General features: G+C 46.0%; 1 protein-coding gene across 2 annotated transcripts in view; it reads left to right on the top strand.

Moving 5' to 3' along the window:
- The window catches only part of tnikb (TRAF2 and NCK interacting kinase b), a 34,732-nt gene that overhangs the window by 3,881 nt on the left and 18,110 nt on the right, over nucleotides 1–12,741 (top strand). For both annotated transcript variants that reach the window (XM_029529605.1, XM_029529604.1), the window contains exons 3-16: nucleotides 5,591–5,647; nucleotides 5,755–5,880; nucleotides 5,961–6,071; nucleotides 6,397–6,487; nucleotides 6,569–6,699; nucleotides 7,371–7,425; nucleotides 7,549–7,627; nucleotides 8,269–8,444; nucleotides 8,524–8,590; nucleotides 8,693–8,891; nucleotides 8,966–9,082; nucleotides 9,697–9,783; nucleotides 11,306–11,506; nucleotides 12,169–12,477. In XM_029529605.1, the coding sequence (XP_029385465.1) occupies nucleotides 5,591–5,647; nucleotides 5,755–5,880; nucleotides 5,961–6,071; nucleotides 6,397–6,487; nucleotides 6,569–6,699; nucleotides 7,371–7,425; nucleotides 7,549–7,627; nucleotides 8,269–8,444; nucleotides 8,524–8,590; nucleotides 8,693–8,891; nucleotides 8,966–9,082; nucleotides 9,697–9,783; nucleotides 11,306–11,506; nucleotides 12,169–12,477 (1,806 nt within the window). The remainder of the gene's footprint in view (nucleotides 1–5,590; nucleotides 5,648–5,754; nucleotides 5,881–5,960; nucleotides 6,072–6,396; nucleotides 6,488–6,568; nucleotides 6,700–7,370; nucleotides 7,426–7,548; nucleotides 7,628–8,268; nucleotides 8,445–8,523; nucleotides 8,591–8,692; nucleotides 8,892–8,965; nucleotides 9,083–9,696; nucleotides 9,784–11,305; nucleotides 11,507–12,168; nucleotides 12,478–12,741) is intronic.

Here is a 12,741-nt window from a genome sequence, read left to right as displayed (position 1 = left end):
CCCAAAAACTGAAGTTTGTGACTCCCTCCTTTGTCGAGCAGTGGAGGACACCCGTGTATTCTGCCGCAGCACAGCAGAGAGGCTGTGTGTGTCGCTGCGTTTATGTTCCCTCCTTTCAAAAGCAGTTAACACACTCAATACTAGCGCACACACACACACACACACACACACACAGTATCAACACAGTCGTTCTGTCTGCTGGATGTTTGGTATTGATCCTCCGTCTCCTCAAGGTGACGCCTCCTTTGCCAAGATGATTGATAAAACAAAATGAATACAAGCTGAGGTCGATCACTGAGCATGGTGTGTGATTTAAGACCTTGGACTGAAAAAAATCCTTAATTTAGTCACAGGATCCGATACCAGCAGCAAACAGCGGTGGGCAGAGTGATAGCTGAAGTGGTCACACTATGAATGCTAAGTTGTGCGTTTGTACTAATATATATTGTTGTGTATTTACTCTCCTGCTGCGGTTGTGTGTATGCATGCAGCGGTCACCTTGTGGGATTCTGAATATCTGACAAATTATAAGTGAAAACCTGTTCTGAATGAGCTTTTTAACGACGCATCCACCTCATTAATCAGCAGACACACCATCCTTCTGACAGCGTGTTAGAATGTTTCTGCAGAAGAACTCTGAAACATGTTCGGATAGTTACATACTCAGTTTACTCTGCAACTCACACAGGATTACATTCTACTACGCTTTTAAGTACACAGTTCACAACATGCAGGCATTAAAACATAACTGAAGTAAGAAGACAGAGATGTCAAAGGTTGTGGGTTTCTCAAAATGGAAGCAGAAAAGAAAATTCGTAAAAGAAGTGAAGAAACGATTTGCTCGATGGTGAACAACTTGTGACCTCACGGATGGTTTTTATCACAACATGCAAACAAAAGAGATTAAAATGTCAGAAAGGCAGTAACTCAGCCTCTGCTAATGTGACAGAGAGAGGGAAGGGTGGAAAAGAAAAACACTTACTGATGATGTCAGAGGATGAATGAAGTCAAACACCCCAAACTCATCAGACCACGTTTCATCACCCAGCCGGTCGATGATTCTTCGTCAGTCACCTGATTTCTGCCAAGATACTGTACGAAGCTTCTGCTGGCGATGGTCTTTGTCTGCAAAAGGAATATTAAGCACACAGATTTTGTTCGACTTGAACTAAACTGTGTGTTTAAAACGGTCCAGATCTCTCACATAGTTCTTTCTATACTGATGTAAGATTGCTCACATTAAAGTTGAGACTGTGCACTTCAAAGGTGTACCTGATGTTCCACATGAAGATTCAAACTCATCAGAAACGAATCATCTGTGCTTTATTTCAGCTGCCTATAGAGAAGCAAGAAACAACAGTGATGTTGAAAATAGCAGAGCCAGAATAGGAGCATTTTGAAGTCTACCAAATCATAATGAGAATTGGGCCTGTTGTTTAATACAGTCCATGATGGATAAAAGATTCTAGACACAGAGAAATCAGAGTAAATTATCAAGGTTTTCTAGATTCTTGCACTGTGGCTGACCCTCTGAAGGCTGAGATAGAAATTAATTTGAATTAATTATGATGAAGTGTCTCCATTTTCTCTGTAATTAGTGCCAAATCACGTCATTCTTTCCAGGCAGATTTCGATGAAATTCTTAAAAAGGGTAGAAGCAACAAGCCATCTGCAGCGAAAATACTGAAACGGGGACATTTCTAGATCCAGAGTGGAATATTCTTCTTTCGTCCTCCCTGCTAACGTTTCCCCACCCTGGGGGGGCACAGTTTCAGTAACCCGTCACCGTTCCAGGTGGGTAGAAAAGTCTGAGCAGTGGGGGGAGTTCTTCGAGGGCGATAAAGGAAATACAGCGAGAGGCTGCTGCTGTTCTCCAGAGAGACCATCGGCACATCGACGGGACCTTTTCGGTGCCCTTGCCTCATGTTTCAGCCGTGTAATTCGAGGCTCAGCCAATCAGGAGGCAGAGAGAGTTTTTCTGGATTTGATTAGTTGGTGAATAAACGTCTGTAAAGTGGAGTTAATTCAACTTCTCGTATTGATCGAAGCTCAGCAACATCTCTCTGCAGCTCTGCAGAATCAGTTCCTCATTTTCTCTTCTGGAGTCAGAGAAGGAATCTTCTGAAGAAAAAGAAAGTAGTGATGCAGTGACGGCAACGTGATAAGTTCACATAAGACACACCTGCCTGCTGCGTTGGCGTCAGAAATGAGTCTTTTGCTGGAGGCAGCTCAGGTGAGATGGAGCAGAAAGGTATATCAGGTCTGTTCTCCATCAGAGGCCTGACAGCTGGAAGGCTTTTAGTCTGAATCAGCTGCAAACAGGACGTAAATGGAAATGTTTGATTTAGCTCCCAGTGCAAACTCACTGCTCCGTTAAAAAAAAAAAGATCTGGGTCTGGTTTATTTCTCTGTGATTTCTGCTGTCGCTGCCTTTTACTCTCCAGTTTCTTTTCAGTGTTTTTCCTTCTTGTTAAATTAGTAACCGCTCAGCGGTCTAACAGTTTGTCCCAGAGAGGCTCTTATTCGTCACCAAAATGGTTTTGTTTATTTCCAAAGAAGTAACGGTTGAGCACGTTTGGAGCCACACCCTGAAGGTGTTGTGGTCGTGACACAGGCTCCACCTGCTGAGCTTGAGTCTGCTGGGTTTCAACTTTTCCCTCAAGTTTTATTTTGTCATTTTGGAGAGAACTGTTTCTGTGTTGGAACACTTTGAGAACGGTCAAGGAGAGACTGTCTGGCACCGTTATCGTTATTATCCCTCTGTAACCAGAGGATTATCACCCGCCTTCAGCCGTGGTCTGATAACAGCTCATTTCCTGCACACGCTGGACTTTTTTCTTCACTGTTATTTATTTTTTTGTCACGCAGCTAAACTGTAAATTCTCTTTTCAAATTGAGATTTAACTGGAAGAAACTGCAGCTGCTGAAAACCACAACGTTCAGAGTTCCTCATTCCATTCTTCATTTGTCCCAGTTTGAAGCCTTCAGTTTGTAATTCATCCATCGGCCATCTTAATTTTTTCAAACCAGTCCAGTCTCTGCGTCACACAGTAGCTCCGCCCCCAGCCCCTCCCCTTTCCCTCTAAATGAACATCATGTTGTATTTCAGACTGAGACCATCCCCATCACATTTTCCCATAGACTTCAATAAACTGACTCCTTTTTACCAGTGGACTTGCCCCTGAGGAGGCAGTGAATTGACACAATATAAATAAAACCTTTTTCAGGCATTACTAACAGCTAAAATGTAGAACTGCATTTTAAGATGGAGATAAAAGAACTTGGTTGGCGGCTCGTTCAGTGTTGTGGCTGCAACAGCAAACGCCTTGTTGCTCTTGATCTGAAGCCAGAGTCTGCGTCCGTTCATGCTGCTGCTTTATTCTGGAGGAAAAGGGGCGTAAATCTTGGATGAAATTCCAGGGAATCCTTTCCTGGCAGAAATTCATTCATCTCCAGTCCAGAACCAATTCAAACTGTCGCTGAGGATATGAATGGCTTTTTTCTGACTTCTGGTGTTAAAGTGACAACAGGTGCTTTTTGAACTGGAGCGTGGACACGTGTGCCAGTTTTCTGGACTTCCTGCGTTCTATCGTAATTAAATGCTGAAAACTGTCACAGGCTGCCATCTTGCAGCACAGGGCTGGTCTGTTTGTGTCGGGGCTTGTGTTCAGCTGAGGAATGTGTGGCTTGTCTTAACACAGAGCTGTTTACGCCCTTTTTCTGTCTGGAGTCATCGTCCTCCTCACCTGCCACCCTCTCCTGTTCTCTGTGTGTGAGGACTCGGCCTCCTCGTGGCCATAATCTCTGTCTCACACACACACTGTCACCTTTGGGAGATGGTTTGGCTGGCCACCAGTGTCGGAGGAAGAGAGATAGCAAAACAAAGAGCTTCTCAGAGACGGTATCTCTTCCTCTCATCTCCCATGGCTTATCTGTTTTGCCTTTTATTGCTTCATCGCTGTGGATCGCTGCCATTTGTCCTTCAGTCGCAGCAGCACTTCACACACTTCACCCGGCGCCTGAGTGGCAGGTTTACCGACTTCACTGGATAAAAGCATTGCTGGGTAAATCCCAGACTTCTGCAGGGAGACCTGCTCCCGACTTTTATTTAGGAAGTGATGTAAAGACCCGCAGACAGTTTTAAGATCATCAGGTTTAAAGGAGCCACGCCTATCCCTCTGTCTCACTTAAAAAATCGACCTCATAGCTACTGATTCCCGGATGGAGTCGGCTCCTGGCTGCATGTCTTTTCACTACAATACAATACAACCTGGTGAACATAATTCATGTTAGCATATTTAGCATGATTAATGGAGGAGAGTGTAGCTCGACGGCTATAACATCCAGAGCAGGCTCCGCCTCACTGGTCGAGCTTTCTGTCTGAAAGATGAATCGTGTTTAACCTGATTTTACATTTACATTTAAGCACAGAGGCACAAAGTACAACATCCCTTCAATATGAGAAAGAATAACAAAGAGAGGCTAGCACAGAAGTCAGAGAAATAATGAAGAAATGAAGTTGTTGGATTCATTGGTGAGTCGGTCCACCTCCTGCAGCCCTAAACAGAGGCCTTTTATAATTTACTAATCCTGTGGAACAGCAGTCAGCTCTGAAGGTGAAGTCGCAGCTGCTGTCTTTAGACCTTCATTATGCAGAGTGAATCTGAGGGAGCACTAACGAAGCTGTAATGTCAGTTCCTCCTTGTTTTCGTCTGCTGCCCTGCAAACTGCTGCTGCTGCGACGCGAGCGAGCGAGAGAGAGAGAGAGGAGAAGGAGGAGATGAGAGAACGAGGCTTTCTGCAGTCTGAGATACAGTCAGTGTCTGATGCAACACTGAGCAACTAAGACACTGTGTGTGTCTGTGTGTGTGTCGATCTGAGCGACTCACATGTACAAGTGACCCAGAGTGTGAAATATCATGGCCTCTACTCCAACACACACGCACACGCTGCCATCACTTTGCCTCTTCCAACCCATTCGTTGCCCTGACTGAACAACCTGCCAGGCCTGTTGCTAGGTTACCATGAGGAAACGGTGTGTGTGTGTGTGTGTGTGTGATGGGGGGTGGGCTGGAGGTGGTGAGGTGGATGAATTTCCACTTTCTCCAGAGTTTCCACAGCTTCAGCCTCGTCACGCTGCTGGTTTCAAACGCGGCTTGAGTCCCCTCTAACAGGTCACACAACAAATCTGAGGGGCCGTACAAAGGAGAGGAAATATCTGAATCAGATGAAAGAATCTGTGTGATGTTCTTTACAACAAAGGAACGACGGTGGTGCTTCCTGATTCCCGCTGTGCTGTGACAGTTATCTGCTAACCTTTAACCTTTAACCTAAACCACAGCTGAAGGTTCAGGCCTCAAACACTGATGTGATATCAACACGGTGAGGATCGGTGATTGTGTCCTGATTAGTTGGTTTCTTTAGCCGTACAGTATTCAGTATTCCAGTTTCTGGTGTAACTGGAACATACAAATAAATGAGAACTAATATGTGACATTCACACAGGTTGTGTCTCAGGAATGTGTTTTGTGGCCTCACACACAGATGAATTGATGAGAACGTTTAGCTGATCTGTTGTTTTAATTCTCAGGGTCGCCATGTTAAAACAGGCCAGCTTGCTGCCATCAAGGTCATGGACGTCACAGGAGTAAGTAACACAAACACACACATCTTCAGCCGGAGGGCATCTGAGCAGCAGTGGACTCTGCTGGAGGGGGTTTCTGCACAGAATTAACACGTGTGTGTTTGTGTCAGGATGAGGAGGAGGAGATTAAAGCAGAGATCAACATGTTAAAGAAGTACAGCCACCACAGGAACATCGCCACCTATTATGGAGCCTTCATCAAGAAAAACCCTCCAGGGATGGACGACCAGCTTTGGGTGCGTACAGCTCCTATATGACAAGTCCCAAGTTATTAAAAACAATGAAATCTGAATCTCTTGTGATTGTGCGTGTTCAGCTGGTGATGGAGTTCTGCGGTGCCGGCTCGGTGACGGATCTGATCAAAAACACCAAAGGGAACTCTCTGAAGGAAGAGTGGATCGCCTACATCTGCAGAGAGATCCTCAGGGTGAGGACTGAAAACCAAACTAATTGAATACTCGATTGAATATTAGATGGGGAAACTTTACAATCGGAACGGTGAGAAAATGCTACATGGCTCCCTGAGGAACACCTAAATTTAATCATTTATGCTTCAGCTCGTTTTGTTCTTTCAGTTTTATTTAGTGAATTCATCTGCCGGTGCTGGATCTGCTGCTCTGCTGTCTTAATGATGGTTTAATTTTTAACTTTGACTTCTGATTCTGATCTAGATTGAAACATAAACTATGTTGAACAGCAGGACGCTGCCTTAGCTAGCTGACAGGACGTGTTCTTCTTTTCTCGGTCTTCAGGGCCTGACCCATCTCCACCAGCACAAGGTCATCCACAGAGACATCAAGGGCCAGAACGTGCTGCTGACGGAGAACGCCGAGGTTAAACTAGGTCAGTCACATGCTGCGAACTCAATCAGCTGCACGTTTAACCAGCACTGTTAGAAAACCCGCTGTAATCATTCCTGTGCAGTGGACTTTGGCGTGAGTGCTCAGCTGGATCGTACGGTGGGACGGAGGAACACGTTTATCGGGACGCCTTATTGGATGGCCCCGGAGGTCATCGCCTGTGATGAGAACCCGGACGCCACGTACGACTTCAAGGTAGATCTGTGGCTGAAGCCGAGTTAATGTTATGGAATAAAGATATTCAGTTTTATTGGTTAGCCATCATGTGACATGTAAAAGAGCTGAAAATGAAACGCTGTCAGTGTTGATGTAAAACCGAACGGTGACATTTAGCCGAAGTCCAAAAGATGGAATATCATTGTTTTATATTCTGAAACAGGACAATCACTCAGACTATCAACTGCAGTTTGTTTTACGTTTGCCTTTGGAAGTTTAAAATCAGGGAAAAGTTTACTAGAAAAGTGCTTTTTAAGAAGAAATGTTCGAACAGCTTTGAGGGCCATTTATCATTCACTATCAGTCCAAACACAGACTTGTTAAAAAAGAATGATATCACACAGTGTGACCAACGAGCATATGGCCACGCTGCCTAAAATAGAGCTCCGCTCATTAATCATAGTCAAACTGCTGGTAGCTGTAACACCAACCAGCAGCTGACCTTTAAAAAAAGTCATCACATCTGTTTTCATTTCTGACGGTCGTCACATGATTGAAGATGCTGAATCCGCTCAGGCGTGCAGTAGTGAGCGTCACAACTTAAATAGTTTGTTGGCTGGAACAGGCAGATGAGTGAGAAACAGAGGCGGGGACAGATGGGGGACGTTGGAGCGGTCGCCGTCGGTAACTCCGTCTCTCTCTCTCTGCAGAGCGACCTTTGGTCTCTCGGCATCACGGCGATAGAAATGGCGGAGGGAGCTCCACGTAAGTGTGAAGCATCAGCTCAACAGATCAGTTCTCAGCTAAAACTGAATCTGTGTCCTGACTTCAACATCCTGTCCTCCTCTCCTCTCTCTCCCTCTGTCCCTTTCTCTTCTGCCTCCTCAGCTCTGTGTGACATGCATCCAATGCGAGCACTCTTCCTCATCCCCAGAAATCCAGCCCCCAGACTCAAGTCTAAGAAGTGGTGAGTCACTTTGTCCCCAGACACACACACACACACACACACACACACACACTGTTGTGTGGTTATTTTCCAGTTTCAGAATCACATCATTGCCTCCTCTGCCTCTTTGTGATCGTGATGCGTTCAAGTGCACTGTGGTAAACTGATTATTTTCCCACATTCAGCTGTAATCTGATTTCAAACACAAAGTCACACACACATTTTTGTGTATTGATTCAGTTGAGGGGATTAACCTGGTTTAAAGATGGAAAAACTGATTCTTCCTGCATGTGAAACTGAAACGGGATTTTTAAGGATCCTTATTTTACCTGAACTGACACACAAAATGCTTTCATTTACATTTTACAATTATTAATTAGTTCATATTAATTCATTTGTGATGAGGTAGTAAATAATGGAATGTGTTTTTATAAATCTTTATCACCCTGTTTAAGTTTTTAAGGTCCGGTGGTGCTGTCTCTCTGACAGGCATCATTCTGCATAATGACACATTCTGATGGTGATATTTATGTACAGGGCCTTCAATTTCCGGCGGGGATTAATGAAGTATTCTGTTTCTAATTAAAGGCAGCAGGTGATTCTGGCTGCTGCTGCTTCCTCTTTATCCCTGAGCGTGTTTTTCACCGCGTCTTTGTCTGCAGGTCCAAGAAGTTTCAGTCTTTCATCGAGAGCTGCCTGGTGAAGAGTCACAGCCAGCGGCCGAGCACCGAGCAGCTCCTCAAGCACCCGTTCATCAGGGACCTTCCCAACGAGCGGCAGGTCCGCATCCAGCTGAAGGACCACATCGACCGCACCAAGAAGAGGAGGGGGGAGAGGGGTGAGGATCTGTGATGGGTCAGCTGTTCAAAGACCTGAGAAAGGAGAATTAACCTGGAGTCTGCGTTTGTTTCCTGTAGATGAGACGGAGTACGAGTACAGTGGCAGTGAAGAAGAGGACGAAGAACGAGACATCGGAGAGCCCAGGTACTGCTGCCGCGTCTCCATCTGCTCTCACCTTCGTTACAAGATGTGGATATTTCATAAAACAGGTTTATTCCTCCTCCGGTTGGTTCTTCTTCTTCTCAGCTCCATCATCAACATCCCCGGCGAGTCCACTCTGAGGCGGGACTTCCTGCGTCTCCAGCTGGCCAATAAGGAGCGGTCGGAGCTGATCCGGCGCCAGCAGCTGGAGCAGCAGCAGAACGAGGAGCACAAACGCCAACTTCTGGCCGAGAGGCAGAAACGCATCGAGGAGCAGAAAGAGCAGAGGCGACGGCTGGAGGAGGTTTGTGATGGGACGTTTTGGCCGTACGATGATATTATTTTTATTTTTCCATATGCTGTAAATTCTTCTCACAGCAACAGCGTCGGGAACGGGAGCTGAGGAAGCAGCAGGAGCGAGAACAGAGGAGGAGGTACGAAGAGATGGAGCAGCTCCGCCGGGAGGAGGAGAGGAGGCACGCTGAGAGAGAGCAGGTAAGAACACACCTGACCTGGAGGGGGCGTGGCCTCACAACCCGCTCCTCCTTCGACATCTGAAAGCCAGAAAAACACAAAACGTAGATGATTATGATTTTAAACTTTTTCTGATGAAAAAAAAAAAAACAAACATGGAGTTGATTTATGCTCAGCAACATTTGTAATTTCCAATATTGGGCTTAGATTCTGAAAGTCTGCCTCATCAAAGAGGCTGCTGAGTCGCTTTGTGCTTGTGTAAAGATAAGCACTGTACACACTGCGTTGTGTCGCACAACACTTGTGTCTTTAACTTTCACAGACTAACACCACATGAAGCTTTTCCTGCACTCTAACACTTCCACCTTTCAGATGTACAGCTGATCTCAGGCCTGTCCTCCTGTTCCACTAATTACAGCCCCCTGCTGTTTCTCTCATCTATTTCTGACTAAATCCCTCCTTTCACACCTCTTCAATAAATCCACTTTTGTCTGTCCTGCTCTTTGGTTCTCTTTCCTCCTATTTCCTGCTCTGCCGATGTCATCGGTTGCCTGGACTCTGATTCGCTTCTTGCCTGCCACGGCGGTCTTTGATTGGATGCGCCTCTCTTTCGGTGGCGGGCGCCGCTCGGTTAGGAATATATCCGTAGACAGCTGGAAGAGGAGCAGAGGCAGCTGGAGATCCTGCAGCAGCAGCTCCTGCAGGAGCAGGCTTTACTGCTGGTAACGGCACACACAGACTCACAGGAGCTTCTTTGAATCCAAACTAACATAATCCAGTTAATTAGAAGGCACGTTTATTTATGCAGCACAGCAGCTACAGGACTGATTTGACCTCTAACCTCTAATCCACCGTTCCACCACATTAATTTTAAATCATCACAATCCGGTCTGTGACTGAGGAACACATACCAGCAGCATGTGGGCAGACTGAGCAGGTCGTTGGTTCGATTCCCCACCACGCCGAGCCATGAGTCTGCTCCTAATCCTGTCTCACAAATAAAGGCATAAAACGTCCCCAAAAATAAATAAATAAGAACAGGAACCAGTTTTTTGTGTTAGAAGCAGCATTGACGAAAATTCCCATGACAACAGCTCAAAGGTTGGTGACCATGGAAACAGCAAAGAGTACAGGACGAGGCGAGCTCCGATTTCATGTCACTCTCTTTGTTGTTTACGAATTCGTGACTCTGAGATGGCGGTCAATACTCAATCAATACCACGGAGACGGAGAGGCACGCCGTCTTATTTAAAGTTTACCAAACATCAAATCAATCAGCAGCACACAGCACTGGGCGTGTCAGACGTTACAATTCACTCAGCCTCATCTGTTCGGGATGATGACTGTCGCCTCTCCTCGGTGACATCAGACCAGCAGAGCCGTCAGCTGTCAGTCACAGGAGGAGGCTCCAGTCTGAATCAGCCATGAACACTTAAACAGAAATGACGAAACTTCCTGTTCTTTTCTCTGCAGCTGCCTGTTATTAAAGAGTAGTTCATTTAAAGGCATGACTCAGTGCGGGGGGGTCAACACAGATAAATACAGCCATGAGAGAAAACCTCAGCTAAGAAAGAAACCCAACCTTTATTTGAGCATTCCACATTTTTTAATTTCCCAACTTATTTAGAGTTATTTCACATCTGTTTATATTTAATAAAAAAGGCAATCCATCAGTCTGGAGACATGAAATGTTCAAGGTGACTCTGAGCATAAATGTGCTGTAAATGAGGTGGATGCTAACAGCTGCAGGACAGGAGTCATCTTTTCCAAGTTTATTGACCTGAGCGTGAAACATCCATCTATCATCTGTCATCATATGGCCGATGCAGGGCTGGAGACGGACCATCACGGGGCCGACAGTCAGAGACTCATTAGTTCCATATTTAGTCATCTACAGAGACTTTTAGTTCTAAACAGTACGCTTATTTTTGAGCTCTTCTCATTTCCACCTCCTCGATTTCAGAACGAGGAGGTTCAAACAGAACCAGAACCTTTTTACTGTGAGATGAGACCACAGGTGAAATTTAATGTTCATCACTGCCATAAACCCCTGGACTCCCCTGGAAAATCCTGTGGATCTTGATTTTCCTTATTTCATCAAATGTAACATTGAACGTACCGTCCAGTGTGATGAAAACCTTGTAAACTCTCACACACAGTGTCAACAGGTGAATGAAGCTTTGTGCGCTGAACCTTTAGCCCCGTTATTTTTAATCCTCCCTGCGCTTTGTGCTTGATCCGCAGGAGTACAAGAGGAAGCAGATCGAGGAGCAGCGGCAGGCCGAGCGGCTGCAGAGGCAGCTGCAGCAGGAGCGAGCGTACCTGGTGTCGCTGCAGCAGCAGCAGCAGCAGGAGCCGCCACGACCGCCGCAGGACAAGAAGCAGCTGTACCACTACAAAGACCAGGCCCCCGGCAGCAACGACAAGCCGGCCTGGGCCAAAGAGGTAGCGGGAACAGCCGCAGACACACACAATCACACACCAGCCCTAAAAGCTCATTTTCTTAAACAAGAAACGTGTGATCAAACATAAACGAGCAAAAAGACAGAAAAACTCCTTTTTAACTGAGCTAAGGACACGCAGGCTTGAAGATAGCTCTCCAAAAAGCCAAATGTGTCGAGGCACAAAGCGGCTTGTAGCTAACAACACACACAGACACACAAAGTAAAACAGGTGTTCAGCCACAATGACAAAACTGAGCTGGAAGATTTTTCTCAGGTTGTTTGTGCACTTTTCAACCTTCCAGGTGTCGTCTGAGCTGAACCTGCAGAAGAGTCTGTCTGATTTCTCTCTTTTTCAGGTGCAACTTCAGGACAGAAACCTAATGTGAAATTCTTATTGTGTATTTATTTTTGTTAGTTTGTTAAGCTATTCATACTTAGAAAGAAATATATATATAAATATAATATCAGTCCAAATGATTGAAGCGAACAAAGATGGCAGCCGGAGCAGCTGGATGTCGCCATTGTTAACTCCAGTGGGGGAATCTTATTGTTGACTATTTTTCTGTCTTGAAGTGAATCTGTTTCCTTCAGACCGGGTTCACATCCAGAGTCTGAGCCGCCGATGGACCTTCTCTCTTATGAACCTTGACCTTTACTCTCCAGGTGATGCGTCGAGCTCAGAGCAACTCGCCTCGCATCCCTCCCAGGAAACACCACTCCTTCAGGGACTTACGAGACATCAACGTAAACAACCTGATTGGACTCCCAGGTTACAAACCCCGCCCCCGTTCCCGCCCCCCCTCCTACCCCGCCCACGTCAGTCCCTCCAGGAATCACCTGAACGCTCCCCGAATCCGTGTCACCTGCGTCCCTGAACGCATCACCAACTCCTCTCGTGCAGTGATGCGGCACCACAGTCCCAAATCCAGGGGCCAGCGGCCCAACAGCCGGGGCCGGAGCCCCGCCCGCCGGGTCAGATACCGAACTCCGCCTCTTTTCCCTGGTCTGTTCGGGCTCACTCACTCACTAACCCTGGAATAATCTCCCCTTTAATCTGGTTTTATTTCTCTAACCAGGATGACTCACCCACATTAACTGAGAGCTGCAGGCAGACGATGATGATGATGAGCTCTTTCATTTCACATCTTCACATCATCACATCTCACCATTTAGATTCTTCCTGATGCTTTCAAATTTACAGCATTTGAAGAGACCAACTTTCACTTCCTGTGTCTT

The sequence above is a fragment of the Echeneis naucrates genome, chromosome 20 (assembly GCF_900963305.1).
Source record: "Echeneis naucrates chromosome 20, fEcheNa1.1, whole genome shotgun sequence".
Lineage (NCBI taxonomy): Eukaryota > Metazoa > Chordata > Actinopteri > Carangiformes > Echeneidae > Echeneis > Echeneis naucrates.
The sequence above is the reverse complement of the archived record's forward strand: the minus strand, read 5'-3'. Positions and strand labels throughout refer to the sequence as shown.